Source organism: Chinchilla lanigera, unplaced genomic scaffold (genome assembly GCF_000276665.1).
Source record: "Chinchilla lanigera isolate Chin_1 unplaced genomic scaffold, ChiLan1.0 scaffold00005, whole genome shotgun sequence".
Classification (NCBI taxonomy): Eukaryota; Metazoa; Chordata; class Mammalia; order Rodentia; family Chinchillidae; genus Chinchilla; species Chinchilla lanigera.
This window is the reverse complement of record NW_004955406.1, coordinates 34019130-34037233: the sequence shown is the minus strand read 5'-3', so window position 1 is coordinate 34037233 and position 18104 is coordinate 34019130. Positions and strand designations below refer to the sequence as shown.

The 18104-nt window shown below is 36.9% G+C and overlaps 1 protein-coding gene across 1 annotated transcript in view; it reads left to right on the top strand.

The window, feature by feature from the left end:
• The window catches only part of Dennd1b (DENN/MADD domain containing 1B), a gene marked incomplete at its 5' end in the record, with an annotated part of 220228 nt that extends 204502 nt beyond the window's left edge, over positions 1-15726 (top strand). The window contains 3 exon segments of the mRNA XM_013521889.1: positions 7739-7815; positions 8613-8829; positions 9652-15726. Coding sequence (XP_013377343.1) covers positions 7739-7815; positions 8613-8829; positions 9652-10182 — 825 coding nt within the window.
• Between the last annotated feature and the right edge of the window lie 2378 nt (positions 15727-18104).

Below are 18104 nucleotides of genomic sequence, written 5' to 3'. Positions count from 1 at the left end.
TCCCTTCACACGTGTTGATTATCACATTCATTGCTCCATAGAAAGACCAGGGTGGAAGTGTGAGATGCTTGTAGAATTAAGGATCTGGACCGCCAGTACCAGCTCTGCCACATGGAGGTTTTGTGAACTTGCCCAGCTTTGTTAACCTCTGTAAGCCTCTTCCCCTTCTGTTCTATAAAACAGTGATACTTATGTCCACCTCCATAGAGTAATGGTAGAGATTAGAGCCAATAGACTAGCCCAGTGTATTCTCCCAATGTTCACTAGACGTTTCATAAATATCAGGTAATATTTTTATCCTATCAACTACAATAACCACTCACTGCATAAAAATGAGTCCTATTGTGTGTTAGAAGCAGGAAGAATTAGATTGGTCCATATTTGGATGCTTTGTTCTGTAGTTTTTGCTTGTATTTTTGTTTCATTTTTCTTGTTCTCTTTTCTCTTCGTGTTTCAATTTGTGTAATTTCTGTGGACTTGTTTTGAAATCGGCGGATATTTTCTTCAGTCTGCTGATGAGCCCATCTGAACAACTTCTTTGATAACTATTGCTTCTTTTTCTTCTCCTGCTTCTGTCGTTTCCACTTCGATTTTTTTTTTTTTTTTTTTTTTTTTTTTTTTTTTTTAGAGTAGAATCTATCTCCTGTCGTCCATTCTGTTCCTGCATGGTGTTTATCTTTTTTATTCTTTTTCATGTTTCATAATTCTTAGTTAAATGCTGGACCCAATGGGTAAAAAGAGTTAAATGGGGTTTATGCCAAGAAACAGCCTTTTATTTGTAATGCTTTTATTAGTTAAGAGGTTGAGTCAATTTGAAATTTCATCAGTTTTGGGTTTTGCTGCTGATACTGTTACCTCCAAGTGCTTAGGTGGGAGCACACCTGCTGGAGGACCCGGACTCTTTTCAGTGTTCTGTTTCCCCCGAGCTCTCAGCACTCTCTGTGCACCTGAGCCACGTGGAGCAGCGGGGGCGGGAGGGTGCTCTTTCTTTGTTTCCACCTTCCCAAGCGGGGAGCTTCTGCTGCTCATTACTTGGTCCTGGCCGATGGCACTTTGGTGCTCTGGTGCAGCTTCAGTCTCAGACAGGCCATGCTCACCTATGTCCTCAGGGGAGGTCCCATAGCAAATAGACTTCATTATATCTGTGACTGGGCCTGGGTGAGGAGGAGTACCTAGCCCTCCCCAGTGGGATAGATTTCTGCTTGGGATCAGTGGAGGATCGTGTGCCTAAGAGAATTTCTTACTTCTCCCTGTGGTGGAAAAAGATTTTGCTTCTGTGCTCCCCTCAGCATTCTTGGAAGTGAGCTTGCCACCAGTGTAAGACTTTCGTATCCTGTAAATTAGGCCCTAGAAAAGAGGCTTCTTGCCTGTCTCTGAGGCAGCCAGACCTGAGCCACTCTTCCTCATAAGCACCAGGTGGTGGAATTGCCTGATTTAGCATGAATGAATGAAATTGGTATGTGGTAAAGAGCCTGTGTGCGCAAGCCCCCTTGTCTTTGGGACTTGCAACTATTCCAAATTAACACGTTAGCCCACTGTTGGCCGTTGAGATTTTACTAAATTTTTAGCAGATTGCTTCTTACCTACTTATATGGCAGCTGTCTCTTTCCTTGTGCTTTGCCAAAAGTGACATCAATCCTGTCTCTTATCTTCCCATGGAGGGATTTGTTGTATAGGAAATTCAGTTTACTTCATTACATTGCAGCTCAGCTCTCTGATATCCTCAAGGACAATTAAGCCTTTTTTTATCCAGCTTTTTCTCATTGTTGAAATGGCAGTGACATTCTCTTGCAGCTTTCTGCATTCTAAAGGGTAGTGGACTTAAAAGCGGAAGAAATGTAAAAATGAGAGTGTTTTCTTGGTCTCAAGGATGTGGTAGGAGGCGAGTGAGCTGTACATGAAACACTGCTTTTACAAGGGAGCACGCATCAGGTGAGTGGTAGGGAATGCAGTGAATAAAGCTGCAAAGAGTATGAAGACACTCAGACTGGGGGTCGGGAGGAGGGCTCCTGGACGTATCGGGACGCTGGAAAACTCCCACCATCTGACGTAGCCTTTCACAGTGCGCTCGCACTGAGGAGCAGAACTTAATGCTTGTATAAAACCCTGTGTCCTTCATCTAATAACAGCAGGTCGTCATTAGTCGAATTCATCAGATGTCACCAAATACGGCTCTTGCCGATCCTTCCAGTTCACCCCAGTACATCAACAGGAACATCTCTCACTGTCCCAGGCAGAGGGTGTTAATCTCCTGTCCCTTCGCCCACATATCTCACCTACCTGAAACCACATGCTTCGAAAATGACTTACAACCTGCCACTCTGAGAAAGTCTTTCTCAGGCCACTTCTCACAGAGTGCGTTCTTTTGGATCGCTCAGGACTTTCTTATCTAACACAGCCACAATGAAAAGAGCTCTCTGCTCACGGAGTCAGAACACTGGGTTGGTATCCTGGCTCTGTGACCACCTAATTACTTAGTCTCGCCCAAGTCACTTTACTTTGTTAACCCTTGGGTTCCCTATCATGTAAAACAGGAAAAATGCTCACTGAAATGTGTGGTAATGTAGGCTTTTAAATGAACTAAAGTGTACTGTATAAACATTAGACACACTGAAACAAATCGATCATGGAGAAGTCACTTAATTCTATTTCGATTACTACTGGAACCTATAAAAGTTAAAATGAATGTGTTTTTAAGTTCTTTTCAAATGATAAGCTGCTGTGTATGTGTAAGATGTTGCCATTTTAATTCTGTATTTTTCTTTAACTTATTCTGACACTATTTCGTGCAGATATTTTTGTCTTAGTCTCCACAGTGCATAAATTCTGGGTTTGCTGCAGACTGTGGATAAGCCAAGCAGTCCTTCTGCACCTTGGTTGCCTCAGCTTCTAAACGGGAGCAGTAGCAAAGACTGTACCTATTTTTGAACACCTCCATATAGTACAAGCACCTTAATTTTACAAAATCTAAAAATGTGGGTTTAAGGGTTTATCTACTTACTGCCCTCTAACTCCCTATTGCTAAATTTTAGAGAGAAAAAAATAAAAATAACAATAAAACAGTTTTAAAACAGGTCAGTAGGAGATTTACAATAATTAATACATTGCATATTGTTAAAAATTTAAATTTACCCTTCATTTTCCTTATTAGTATTTGTCTGCCATCTAGTGATCCAAGCAGTAACTGCAAGATTAATCGGCTCCTCGGTGCCTCTGGGAGATGATAGTTTGCACTTCTACAGCCTGGTATACTTTCTAGAAAGCATTGCGGGTAAACCAGGCTCACATCTTGAGGTCTCCTCAGATACTCAGTCCTATGGTGTTGCGACCTAGTCCTTCTGCCATGTGATTTTCTGTTGTTTTCTTAGACTTTCTATTTCATGTAAAATGCTTTTCCTTTTTGATGTCACTGGTCTACTTTATTTCATTCACTATGTAGCTATAGGGTCAGGTTCTCTACTAGGATCTTCCTCAATAATTTCTATTCCAGGGCCGGGGATATAGCTCAGCCACACAAGCGCCAGTCTGGCAAGCGCAAGGTTCTGAGTTTGATTCCTGGTACCAAATAATAATAATAATAATTTTCATTTCATACTGTCAAGGTTTTTTCATTAATTTACTATTTTCCCACCTGCATGGCAAGCAGCCTTTGTCATATGAGTATTTACTTCATGAATTTTCAAATATATTAGATGAGTGCCTTATATTTTTATGGAAGCAAAACTGTACAGTTATACATAACCAGAGCTTAACGTCTGAAGATACGTGGCATTTAGTTCTTTATCTCATTTTTAATTATCTGTATCAAAATGATATAAAACTTATTTTGTATGAAGTGTTTTGTATAAAAAATACTATTATGTGATACTGCATCCACAGAAAATTCTTGACTGCACAACCTCTGCGTAACTCATGAACTAACTAATGTTAACACGGCTGCACCAGTTGTGTGTACTTCACAAATTTCTATACCTCCTGATTTGATCCCAGAATTTGCCATTGTTTATCGTATGTGATTACAAGTCTGTTTTGTTAGCAATACTATTTTGCTGACTGATCCTACTTTTCCATTATTAGGAATGCTTCTATTTGATACTTTGATTAGTTTTATTTATTCAGTATTAATTATGAGTCATCTATATAAGCTTCCATCTCTAATGAAAAGATTAAATTCAGTTGTAATCATACAGTGAGGACTAAGAGGGTTTTTCCTATAATGCTTTGTTATGTTTAGTCCTTTAGCACTTCACTCTGTATTTTTAAAGTATCTTGAGAGGAAGATAACCCTCTCAAGGGGAATGTCACCTCCATTTCTCTTACGTGCCTCACTACATGGACATAGTAGCATTCATACAGTGGGTGCTTAGTGGATGTTTATGGGATGCAGAGATGCTAAGATCTGAAATACAATTGAGATGTGGCTGCTGCCTTATTTTCAGGGTGTGCAGCCCCATTTTCAGTAAGTTCTCAATAAATATTTGATTAAGTGCCTTTCTATTTGCTCTCCATTACCCAGACTTGAGAGCTTGGGACCTGTCTTTTGTCTACTGTCCCACCCCCACACCAGCTTCTCAATTCCCACACTTTCCTGCTACATCTCTAATCTCTTCTTCCTCCTTATACCCCTCATCAGTGAGAATCTAACCAGCCTTTTCCTTCTCAGTGTGTTTCTGCCATCTAGTGATCCAAGGGGTAACTGCAGGATTTAATAGGCTTAAAGAATACAGTACTATATACTAACACAAGTTCTAATCCACAGCACACCAGTACTTGTCATTTATTCCCTTGTATGTTCCTTGAGTGTCCAACCTGAGGGATTTTATGCATATTATTACCCCTTCTAATCTGCTTCTCATTACCTACTTTTCACAGCTCAACTCGAACATCTTTCAAGGAAAGACTTACTTTGACCTCTCAGACTAGGGCAAATTTGGGGGCTGGGGATTTAGCTCAGCGGCAAAGCGCCTGCCTGGTAAGCACAAGGTCGTGAGTTTGGTTCCCGGTACCGGAGAAAAACCAAAAAAAAAAAAAAAAGAAAGACTAGGGCAAATTTCTAATAAGTGCTTTCGTAGCAATGACAGTGTCATATAAGCTAACATAAGCTGTAATGTTTATGATTATTTTTGTGATTATGCAATGTAATTCATGTCTGATTTAGTAAAATGTGACATGGATGAGGGCAAGGTCGTCCTGTTCTTGGCCATCACTGTATCCAAGCATACAGCCCAATCCCTGCACATCGAAGGTTTTTCTTTAATGTCTGTGGAGTGGATGAATGGATGTATGTCATACTCTTCTGTGCCCCAGGGATGTTGAAAATGCCTGTGTCAGTCAGTTGCTGCTGCTGTAGAGCAGCAGCATCATAGAGGAATGGAGGAGGAAGGATCTGTCCTGTGGATCCCAGAAATGTGCACATTCTGTAGAAGTGCAATAAATGAGAGTGATTATCTGGAGTGGGAGATCACAATCAGAAGATAGAAAGTTATTCTTTTTTGGTGTCATGATTGAAGTCTCCAAATTCAAGTTTACTGTTATCCACCCAGAATGATAATATTCCGTCTCGAGCACCCATAGCACCCAGACTACTTTAAATGCCATTTCCCACTTGGAGAAATCAGGCTCTTTCCCAAGATCATGTTAAAGAACATAAGAACCAATTGGAAAGGGCACCCGCTGATCAGAGATGGGTTAATTCTTTTAAGTTTTATTTTGAAAGATTTCAGCCGTGTGTAGTAGTAAGAGAAGCATATAAAAGTACCCCTGTATCTCTCATATGGGGTCAGCAGTGGTCAGTACAGGGCCAGCCTTGACAACTTTCCGTCCTCCACTATTAATCCATCCGGAATTATTTGGACATAGAAACCCAAGGGCATATCATTTAACCTGAACATTTTAGAGATGGTACATCTCTAAAAGAAAAAGACTGTTTGTAAATTAAAAGTATGGGCCCAGAGATATAATTCAGTGGCACAGTACCTACCTGGCAAGTGCAAGGTTCTGAGTTCAATTCCCAGTACCAAAAAAAAAAAATTAGAAATATGGTATACTTAAAAGATGGGACAGTTTGAACATCAAGGTAGTAATAACTGGTGGCTTGAACTCTATCAGATATGTATAAATCATGATAATATTTTAAAAACGAAATGCCTCATCCTTAGCGATTGTTAGGACAGTGCCTCATTGCTCTCAAAATCATTGAAACAATGGTTTATCTTTTTTTCCTATATATGTTGCATTTTAGGATAGCCAAGTAATTAAGATGAAGTTCTGCTTTCTAAAAATGCCAACAAATATAGAAGGAATGCTTCAGAAAAGCCTAAGATGGGATAATTTCTAGTAGCTAAAGACGAAGGTATTTCTACACAGCAGCTGTAATGAAGTAGTGGATTTAACCAAGGTTTATCATAAGACAATGACGGTGAATCTTTAGAGACCACGTGCCCAAACCACAGCTCGAAACCCTGTTATTTATTGCAAAGTGCCATCAGTATAATTAATCCTCAGTACTGAGGTTTTACTTTCAAAAAAAAAAAAAACCACAATCTTTTGTCTTAACAAAAACACAATAACAGAACTTTCAGTGGTACAAATAGCCCACTGTGACACATGTGCCATAGGCTCACCACCACTGTCGTAAGATATTAGAACCATCAAGTGAATAGTTGGTGAAGAACTTTATAGTAGGTAGATACAGTAGGTAGATTGGCAAAACCACACCTGGAGCCATTGAGTAATCTTAATACTAACAAAAGTTAGATATCTAAACATTGTGTGTCCACTGATGGAGCTACTAGAAAGCACATATCACCACCCAAGGCATATTCTTGCCAAAACAAACAAATGGTTGCCAGCTAAATCTCTGTTTGTAGCTGCCAGCTTATAGGAGATGAGGATAGACTCCTGTGTCATACAGAAGGCCACAGATGTCAGAAAGAGGGGGAAGTGTGCTGAGTCCTCTGAAAGAGACTAGAGAGAAGTGTCAGCCAAGTTCAGTGGTAATTTCTGTTGAGATTCTGATCTGAAGAAATAAATAAACTGAAGTACTTATGAGTAATAAGGAGATACCAATATGGTCTGGGTAATGCCGGATTTAAAACTGTTGTTAATTTGCTAGGCATGATAATGATATTTTGATTGTGTTAAATTTTTTTAAGTGTATAAAGCGACACTTTCAGTTGAGGCGAAACGTGCTCAGGTTTTGCTCCAAACAGCTTGTGTGACCCTGTTCAGCAGCACTGGCCCTACCCAAGAGCTCAGCAGAAATGCAGAAACTCAGGCCCCAGCAATCCCAGCCACTGCAGAATCAGAATCTGCACTGTTTTCCTGAATCACTAGGAGATTTATATACACATTAAGGACTGAGAAGCACTGCCCTAACTTGGGGTTGGGGAGAGTATGGGTGGAAAAGAAATAAGATTGGCAACTTTTAATAATTATTAAAATTTTGTGATGTGTGCATGGTGGGGAATCGTTGATGTTAAATTAAATATGCTTAATACAGTGTCGTATGTGTGGTCTGCCCAGTGATTTGTTTTCAGTTACTAGTTTGAAGAGTACCTAAGGATTAGATAGACACTATCTGTCCACTTCTGTTTCTTCTTGTCTCAGTTTTCCAAGTTGTTGGGTAGCAAACACTTTTAAAATTGTGTCTGGTCAAAATCACATTATTCTGTTACCATGTGTGAAAGAGATTTCTTTTAATTTACAAATGTCAGTTCACTGTCAATTCTCTGTCTAGGCCCGCTCAAAAAAGTCTCTCCAGAGCCTGGATGGTGCCCTGGATGACGATGATGACGACATTGAAAGAGCAAGCAAGTGGGTAAAGCACCACAGGGCTGTGCTACCTGGTGTGGCTTCATGGCAGAAGTGTTAAGCTTTAGGGTCTCTCAGCGGGTGTGTACTGGAGCTCAGATGTTATCCCTTCCAGTTTGCATCACCGAAAGGAACCGGTGCTCCTTGGAATGTGGTGGGGGACAAGTCTTGGGACAGGAAAGGGAGCCAGGCCTGCAGTCCCTTGTCCTTGGGAAGCACCAGTGTCTACCGAGATGTGGGGGCAGGGATTGAGTCCACCTGCGTTAGGCTCACACCCTCCATATAAAGGGAAATTTAGAAAAAAGTGTTAAAATTAATTTTAAGTAAATAATAGGAGATATTGATCTTTATAATTTTAAGATACATGAAGATGATAAAATGGGCATTCTTTTTTCTTCATTAAGTAAATCTATATAAAGCAATTACTTCTTTAGAATGAGTAAGTAAATAGGAAAAGGAAACCCATATAATATTGAAAGTGAACTTGAGCTACAACAAACTTTTCAAGTATTCAGTCCAAGGTAAAGGTTCCAATCCCACAGAGTTAGGGTGAGTGAACAGCCGGGCCTCTTTCTCCAGATTGCTAAGTTACCATGGACTTTTTGTTTGTTCATGATACACACACTTAAAATTTCCAGTATTTGAGGTGGTAGATGCACAATGATAAAGACTTTGCCCATGAACCAGTTACTGAAATAGCGTTTTGATTTTAAACAGCTCACTGACTGCAGTTGGTGGGAAGGTGCTTGCACACAGCATATGGTGTATGTGTCTGCTATTGTATGTCTTGTTCTCTTCAGGTTATCTTCTGAAGATGGCGAAGAAGCTTCTGCTTATTTTTATGAAAGTGATGATTCTGTTGAGACAAGAATGAAGACTCCTTATTCAGGCGAAATGGACTTATTAGGAGAGATCCTCGATACACTGAGCACACACAGCTCAGATCAAGGAAAACTGGCAGCTGCGAAGAGCTTGGATTTCTTTAGATCAATGGATGACATTGACTACAAACCTACGGTCAGTTGATTTTTCAGCTTATAAAATTAAATGAATGCAGCCCTCCCCTTGCTGTGGCTGTCTGATCTTATAATCTTCGTTGCTGGAAGTGTTTAACCTCTAAGTAGGGATCCAAACTGCAAAAATATGGTAAAATGTAATTACTAAGGATTACTTACAGTAACATAACTCCAAAATTTTCCTTTTCATATATCCAGCTGTGTGTTTTGTCATTATTGGAAATTATTTTTGTCCAGTGGCAATATTTTTTGTTTTTGTCTCCACTGTTGTTATTTTGTTATTATTTTTTCTGTTTAAAATTAAAAAATAAAAATGAAAAAAAGAAATCAAGTTTTATAGCTATCTTCTGGGGGCAATTTTTAAAGTGTGAAATTGTCTTATTTTTTTCCCTTTAATTCCAAGGCTTTTTAAAAAATAAATATGTTTGTTCAAGTTTTTTTCTTTTTTCCATCTTCTTGCTTCGAAAATGAACAATGTTTTAAAAAATGGAATTGAATTTTTTAAATGCATTTGAGATAGAAGTATGAGCTATGGCAACCCGGTGTGATTGAGAGAGTCTCCAGAACTTGGCTTTAATTACTGTATGTGGTCTAGTTTGAATTTGGCAGGTGGTGATTATAAGGACACGGAAACCGAAGCCCATCTAATTTCAGTCCTCTTCATGCAACTATTCAGAGGTGTCAGAATTAACTGTCAATCCTATATTTTTTCTGGGAGAAGCTTCCGGTTCCCAGCCTTGAAAACGAACGTTGATTTCAAAATGGAAAAAATACTAGAATAATAATTTTATTAAAAGTATTCTGAACTTGTTTCTTTTTTCAGAATAAATCCAATGCTCCTAGTGAGAATAACCTGGCCCTCTTCTCTGGTGGCTCTGGGGATCAAGCAGAGTGGAATCTTGGGCAGGATGATAGTGCCCTCCATGGCAAACACCTCCCTCCGTCTCCCAAGAAGCAGGTTTCCTCTAGTGCTTTGACAGAGTCTCTGTTTATCTTGAAAGAGGAAAACAGTGATAAACACCTCAGTGCTGACAATGTATGTGGCCCTAATGTGGTGGAAAACCCAGCTTCTGCTTCAGGGTTGGATTTCCAGCGAGCTCCCCCTAAAGTTTCCCACACTGATAAAGGAGAAACAGAAAAGAAGGAAACACTAAGCCAGATTTCAGATGATCTGTTTACGCCCAGCCTTGGGAGATACCCATCTACTTCTGTTCCTTGGGAGAAAGAAGGGAAAGAAGTCAGTGAGAATTCAGCAGATCTTGGACTGCTCCATGAAGTAGTGTCATTGTATCACGTGTCATCTGACTCCAGGCAAGACTCAAGCATTTCAAAAGGCAGTGTAAGTGGAAACTGAGCTCAAGTCTCCCGTGAAGGATCTATCACTTGCGTCTAAACTTCCAGGAAGCATTTGGAGACTCCCTGTAATCTGTATAGTGAATAGAACTATTTGTAAGGATGGAAACTCTTTTCTGCTATTTATTTTGGAGGAAACATTTCCCTCTCTAGTGCATCTCATGAATATGTTATCCATTGATTTTTAAATGTAAAGTGAAGTCTACTGTGCTATGAAATCAGGTACTAGTTTGTATGCATGTTCAAAGGATATGTTGTTGAACATATAATTTCCCAGTAATTGGTGCTTAATGCCATTCATTTTGTGTAAAGTAAATAAGCATATATAATCCTACACGTAACCAGTAGCTACTGTGTTAATCTGGTTGAGCATGAACTGATCGAGATATCACAGTTTATCAAAACTAGCCTGAAACTGATAAAACTCTTAATCCACTAATTGCCTTAATCTTACAGCTCTATCAACCATACTTAAATAACTTTTAAAATTACGTATAGAGTTGGAAAGAGAAGTTATTTTGTTTTGCAGAGCAATAATGCCTTTTTCTACTCATCAAATTAAGATCCAATTTAATTTTTTTCAAGGTCTGTAGCTCTCTTGTGGAAATATTTGCTTTTATAAGGATACTGTAGCCATGTTTCTCACAGTGTAAAAAGGTATAAATGTACCTTTCACTCAGTGACATATATGAAGTGCTTAGTTGTAGTGGGAACTTAATGACTTGTGTTTACAAAGGAGACACTTAAAAATGTTTGTAGTCTCTCTCTATGCCTTTGCTATCTGCAGTCCCCCTCAAGAAAGCCAGATGTAACACAAGCTGTCCTGGCAAAAAATGTTCTTTTTTCCTTAATTAATATTTTTCTGTCAAAAATGCTTCATGTTTTTACCTCAGTTACATTTTACAATAATTGACTGTATTTTAGAAGTTTTAGATTTATGGAAAAATTGCAGAATTAATAGAGAGCTCCATACATCCTTGCACCCAAGTTCTCTGGTAATATCTTAAATTAACATGGTACATTTACCACAATTAATGAGCCGGTATGACTTTTTTCCATGGCTTTATCCCACCAGTAGTATCTGTTTTCTGTTCCAGGATACCACATTACATATAGTTGTCATGTCGCCTTAGTTTCCTCTTGGTTGTAGCAGTTTATTAGACTTTACTGACCTTGACAGTTTTGAGGACTATTGGAAAGATAAATCACACTGTGCCCTTCTCTTAGTGTTTGTCTAATATATTGCTTACAAATTAGATTTCTCACAAATGGGCTTTGGGAAGAAGAGTACAGCAGTGAACTGCTGTTTTCATCACATGCTATCAAGGGTGTGTTCTGCCCACTTGTTTATGAATGTTAACATTGACTTTGACGGCCTGGCAGAGGTAATGGTTGTCAGGTTTCTTTACTGGAAACTTAGCACCACCCCCCTTTTCATACCGTGGTCTTTGGAATGGAGTCACTATGAGCAGCCCACACATTTCCTCTAACGCAGAGGAGTATCAAATCAATTACTTGGCATTATTTATGGAAGATGTATCCCCCTCAAAGTTACTGATAAGCTTTGGAGTTCATCTGAGAAGGAATCATATACAGTTTCTTCATGATAGGCTAGACTGCCAGGAATAGTCAGGAAAAAATCTCAGTGATGTTATGGATAATTTTTATTTCTATGTTCATTCAAATATTCTGTACATCATAATCTTGATTTTTTTAAAAAATATCTCTTTTTTAGGAAAAGCGTTCAAGAAACCATTCAAGAATCCCAGTAAGATTGTACTGTAAAAGTGTTTACTGATGGAATATAATTTCCTTTAAAATCTTAGAAGGAGATTTGTCAAAAATATTGCTTACAATATTTATTTAGGTCATTTTTAAAGAAAATGACCAAATATTTTTAAATCTACATTCCATAATCTAAATGAATATATTGTATTTGGGATAGTTATTCACTTACAGGAAGATAAGTCTAGTTTTATCCTAGGGTAGATTCTATAATCCTTTTTTAAAACACAAAAGTAAGATTCAAATTCTTGTCAAACTTTGCTTTTTTGCTCATTACAAATTTGAATATACATCAGTGAAATACATAATAAAAAGGTCCTTGTATGAGTTTTTTAAGTAACAAAGAGAAAAGGTTACCCTAGTGGTCAATCTGATTGACAAATATTCCTTCTTAATTTGTGAAAAAAATTCAAAATAACATTTACTATCAATTTTGAAATGAAGCAAGTTTCTTTTCTCTCTTTTCACAACTCATAGTCTCAAGAATGAGATAATCAGGAGTGTAGCATGGACAAGGTTTGGGTTTCAGTCCATTTACTTAACAAACATTGTGGCTGTGGATTTCCTATCTTCAGCCATCTCACAAGATGTTTGGCTATCACATTATGCTGTTTAGAGGATATTAAGCCATTCACAGATGATGAAATTGTCTTAAGGGATTTTAAAGTGATTTGTGCCTTATTTTAAACGTACAAAATTACCTATTTTACTCTGTCAAAAACAAAAAAAAAGGAAAAACAAAACTCTACCTGTTATTCTTAAAAACAGTCCAGAAAAATAGTAGCAATTATTAGTATTTCAAACCATGTTACCTTGACTTCCCAGTGTTATGGTGGATACTGAGAATGAAGTGAAATTAGGGTGAGTTCTTAAATAAGGAAACAAAAGTGTTGTTTTCTACTGTGCTCATATTTTCTATTATAACCTAACCAGTCTTTTTCGGTCTCACTGTTGTTTGTTATTTTTCAAAGGAGCAATACCTGGTCTATGACAGAATTATATAAATTAAGGCTTGCTACATACATACTCTTTCATATAACCTCTGAATTAGGTCATGATTTTTCTGAATCCTACCCCAGCTATTGTCCTTCTGCCCATAAATATTGTTCCTATGATATTTCAAGGGGACACAGAAGTATTATGTCCGTCTAGGAGCTGTTATTTTGTTGAGTGAAAGTGTTGCTAAGTTGTATATGTTGATGTTTACCTACTTTGGCATACCTTTGAAAGGCACCAAAATATAGTATGATTATCATGCCAATGGCAAATGTCTTCATTTACAAAATATTTATGGACTTTTTGCACAAGTCATGTGCAAGGTATGATAACTGAAGGTGTGGGGAAATAAAATAACTGGCATGATCCATGCTCTGAAGAAATCAATTAAAAGGAATTGTAAATGTTTTGAAATGATGATAGTGGTGTGATAATAATAATGTACTCTGCTTACAGGTTACTACCCCAAGATTCTGTCGCCAAAAAAGTTGTTTTGCTGTTTAATCAAAAGCATGTTCTAAATACAATACCGTTTCTAATTTCATTAACTTTCTTAGTTATTATGTTAATTATAATAATGCTGCTAAAACATTCACTTTTAAAGGACAGAGTTAGAGATGTTTTCCGAAGCTCAGTGTCCTTGTTTACCTGATTCTCCTTCAGCTGAGCAGGCACCTGTAGGGAAAGATGTTCCTTTTCAAAACTTAGGGCCACCCTGCTCAGTTTAGTAATAACTGGTACAGAATCCCATCTTTTCTTGTTTAAGATCATGCTAATAAGGTTCTCCAGAACCAGTCCCTCCCTTTTAAATTGAAACTGTATGTGACAATGCTGTAATTGGGATTTTATCCTAATATCTTAGTAGTAGGATTCAGGAATGCTAATGAATTAGTTGTTTAGTAATAGTGAAGAAGTAGACTTCTGATCAAGAAAAGAAAACTGTGAATATTCTTATCCATTGACCTTCATTCTCTATTTGAATTTTCAGGAGAAGATTAATTACTTTCATGAATAACTTTTCCAGTAAGAATTCTATTTGATTCTGAATGAGAAAATATTTGTAAATCAGAATATAAACTTAGGAATGTAAAATGAATCCCAAAATTTAGTTTTCCTCAAAACACTTCTTAGTATAGGAAATAGTTTCTAGAAATCGTACGTCATTATTAACACCTTTGCTACATCAAGCCTAGTGATATTGTTAATGTACGTTTCTTAAAGCTTCTTTAAGAGGCACAATGGTTCTGAGCAAATCAATGAACTTTTGATTTGGTCAATAAATAGGAAATTATGTAAATTTAGACAAAAAATTTATTTGAAAAATAATAGTATTTTGTGCAATATTTTTTTCTTGCATAGTTTAGTTCATGTAGATATACACATCTGCCTTTCAAGCAGATGCCTTAAGGTCATGTTTTTCAGTATTTGTGTAAAACTGTATGTAGCAATGTTCTGTGTGATTTTAGAAAAGAACAGTCTTTATATTGTTGGAAGGAAAAATGTTATTGTTTATTTAAAATAATTATGGATGTTCCAATACTGTATTATAACTAACTGCCTCAGTGACAATAAATATGCAATAAGAAAATCCTGTACCTTAGATTAATATTGACTATACTGTTATTTTAAAAGAAATGTTTATGGTACAAAGTGCTGATTCTACATGTGTATGCTTAAGTACTCTGTTCTGCACCACAGAAATCGAAATGGCATTTGTATGGTGATGACCATGTATGTTGAGTGTAACATCTTTTATGATGTATCTTTGCTAAGATTTATAAAGGGCATTGCCAATACTTTTAACTGTCAGTAAATTAATTTTTTGTATGATGTACAGTTTGTTTAACCTTAGAGCTTCTATAGATTTTTACTTTTATTATACTTGAATGAGGCAAATGCACTGTGGAAATTTGTAGCTCTGGATGCAATATGCAAATATACCAAAAAATATAATAAAACCAGGTACTGAACAACGTTCACAGAATGTTTTATATCCAGAATGCTGTTTTTTCAAGTCACACTTAAATGAAGTAATTGAAGATATGCAATCTTTGGTCTTCAAAGGTTGTAAAATCACAAATGATTACCTCTTTGATATGACAAACTTTTAAGTCTCTTCATTTCTGCTCAGTCGTTCTCGGATGAGAGCCTTGGAAAGGTCCGTCGGAGAGCTCAGCCTCTGGTTGACTGTAGATGTTTAGGACAGAACAGATTGAGAACTCTGGGCATGTTCAATGGACCGCATGCATCCTCACTATCTGTTAGATGGGCGAGCTTTCATAGGTTATTTTGAGAACTACTTAATAATATAGCAAAACTAGATTTTTAAAATCTGATGATTTTGCTGTGCTTAAAACAGCAACTAATATGAACTGCATGACTCCTACAATTTGATGTGCACAAAGCTGTTTTACACGAAAGCCACATGATGGGTTCAAATTGAACCTTTCCAAAGCTTTTTTTTTTTTTTGCTTTATACGAAAAGCTGTTTTAAAGGACTGAAAATCTTGAACTTTTTACTCAGCCAAGCAACAGATACCTGTAAAAACCTACCCAGCATTGTGACTTTCTGTATTTTTTTTGCATCCCTGATATTACAGTATAAATCACCTCCAAGGTGGACTACTATTAAGAGGTTGTTATGTACAAAAGTATTGCTTTGGGAATTTTTTAAATATGCAAAATAAATATTGGATGAACTCAGTATTCCAACCAATAAAGTACCCAACAATGCAGTTATAAAATAAAATTGGTCACAAACAAACTTTGCATGGTGTTAACTCTTCTTTTATAATTGGTTAGTTTATCGCTCTTAGTGGTCTAGGTTGAATGACTGTGCAGACCCTCCCACCTCCAACTCTATAACAGCATGAATTGAAGTGTAAATCTAACATGGACTTCATGAAAACTACTTTTACTGTACGTCCAGTAAACTTAATAGGCTTTAAAAGTCATGGTCAAATAGTAAAATATTGTAGTTAGCATATCACTCATTATAATATCTGAGGACTGTTCATGTAAAAAAAACCCTGTGTGTACTGACCCAAATTTAAGGTTTGAAGACCAAGATTAAATAGAGTCAAGTATACACAGACAGTAATGCAGGGACCAGAAGGATGAACTTCTCATCTGAGAGTTATGAAGGTCAAGGTGCTATTGAAATAAATGTTTCCTATAGGGCTCAGAAGTCCTGGGAATCCTGCAATGTGTGGAACGTCTCATTTTCATAGAAAAAGCAAAGTTCTGAATCCTGCAAGCCTAGGATTTAGCTGTCTTTTATTGATTTTAATTGTTAGCACTTGGCCTTCTTCAGATTTTTCTCAGTACCTCTCAGGGTCTGTATATGAAAGAAAGTCATATCTTAATTTTGTGACTTGGAAATTAAAAACTCCGTTGGATTGTCTTTATGTATAAATGAGAGAAAATACCCCTTAAAAGTAGTAGGTAGTAACTCTCAGAACCTCTTTCCTAGAATTAAGGCTGAATCACAAGACATAAAAATTTCTATATGTTATAAGGTGTTATATCACGGAAGGTAAATAACCTTCTGCAGGTTCTGCCATTGATTTTGACCCACTAACTTCCCTGAAACTTTATTTCTCTGCCTTTAAAGTGTCGTTAGAATTATTTTTTAAAAATTTTTTATGAAAATAGCAGCTATCATATGATTTGAGGGCCAGAAAATATTCCTCAGTATCCATTTGCTTTTGAAGTCATGGTGATTTGGTGTCTACAACTATAAAACATAATTATAAAATCTTAGATTTTTATCTAATCCAGTGGTTCCTAAATATAGTTTTCATTAGAATCAACTGGAGAACTTTAAAACAAAACATAAAAGCAGATGCTTGACCACGCTGTTAGTTTCTAAAGTACTGTGGTTATTTCCTTAAAGACGACAAACTGAGGTACACACAGGATCAGTGATATCCTTAAAATCCTGTACCATCAAATGTTCAAGCTGGGGTTTGAATCCAGTTGTTTGACTGCAGCCTTCAAATGAATACACAGAAATGCAGGACAGAACTTAAAAGCCATGTCCAACATGGACTCCTTTTCTGTCTCAACTATCCCCTTTAAGTATTGCATAATCCTTTGACAAATCTATTTATTTAAATCTTGAGTCCTAAATTTCCTGGTGTCTTTTGGGGAGATTCAAACAATGTTTGGCTTCTCTTTTTAAATTTTTCTTTGTACTTTTCATGCTCCTCTGCTCAGCCTTTAGTTCCATCTCAAATAATGTTTTGTACATGCACACATTCTCTCTGCTGTCTTTTTCCTCCTTCTCCACCCACCTTACTTCTTGCGTGTGTTGGTGAACAGAAATGGGAAGTCCCCGCTGGGTTATACGGGATAACAAGAGTGTGCTTGGTGTCATATCTATTCATTTGGAAAAAAATTAAGGTGTGACATGAATTTTTAAATATGGAGCCACTCTCATTGAAAACATCTGAATAGTCCTTGTGGAATATCCACAGATGTCATCTACTCCTTTTTTTATCTCATGTTCAAAAATAATCTCTAAAGACAACCTATTATTCTTAGTTTTGTTGTTTTATAATCAAACCTCCTTCAATATGAAGAATGTTTCATATATGGTATTCTGGAGTAACAACCATTGAAAACATTATGATTTACAAATTACCTTTTTCCACTCTAGTTTCTAAGAGACTCACTTGGAGATTTTAAAGTACACCAGGAACACTCATTTCATATTCCATTGTTTCCCCCCAAATCTAGCAATTAAATTGTGTTTTAAAGTAAAGGCTAAGCTTTCTGAAATTTGATAAATGTCCAAATTGGATACAATCCATTAGGCAAAATTCCCAATTTGTGAAACAGATGCTAGCAATGCTCTGCTGTATCTCGTAGTTTCCTGTATATTGACAGAGTGTTAGAAAATTTGAATTTCTCATATCCCAGTTATCCTTTACCTATGAGTGCTTTCCTATCAATTCTCAATGTCTATCATATCTCCTAGATTAAATTAACTCTTTAGGGAAAGAAGGAGAAAGTTTATATATATATGTATATGCAGGATAGTTAACACGGGTGTTCTACTGTCCTGTATTTCCTGTATTTCCTTGCTGAAAGAAACTGTCAGTGAGGCATTGGTTGATTAGCTTTGTATGTCTATATGTG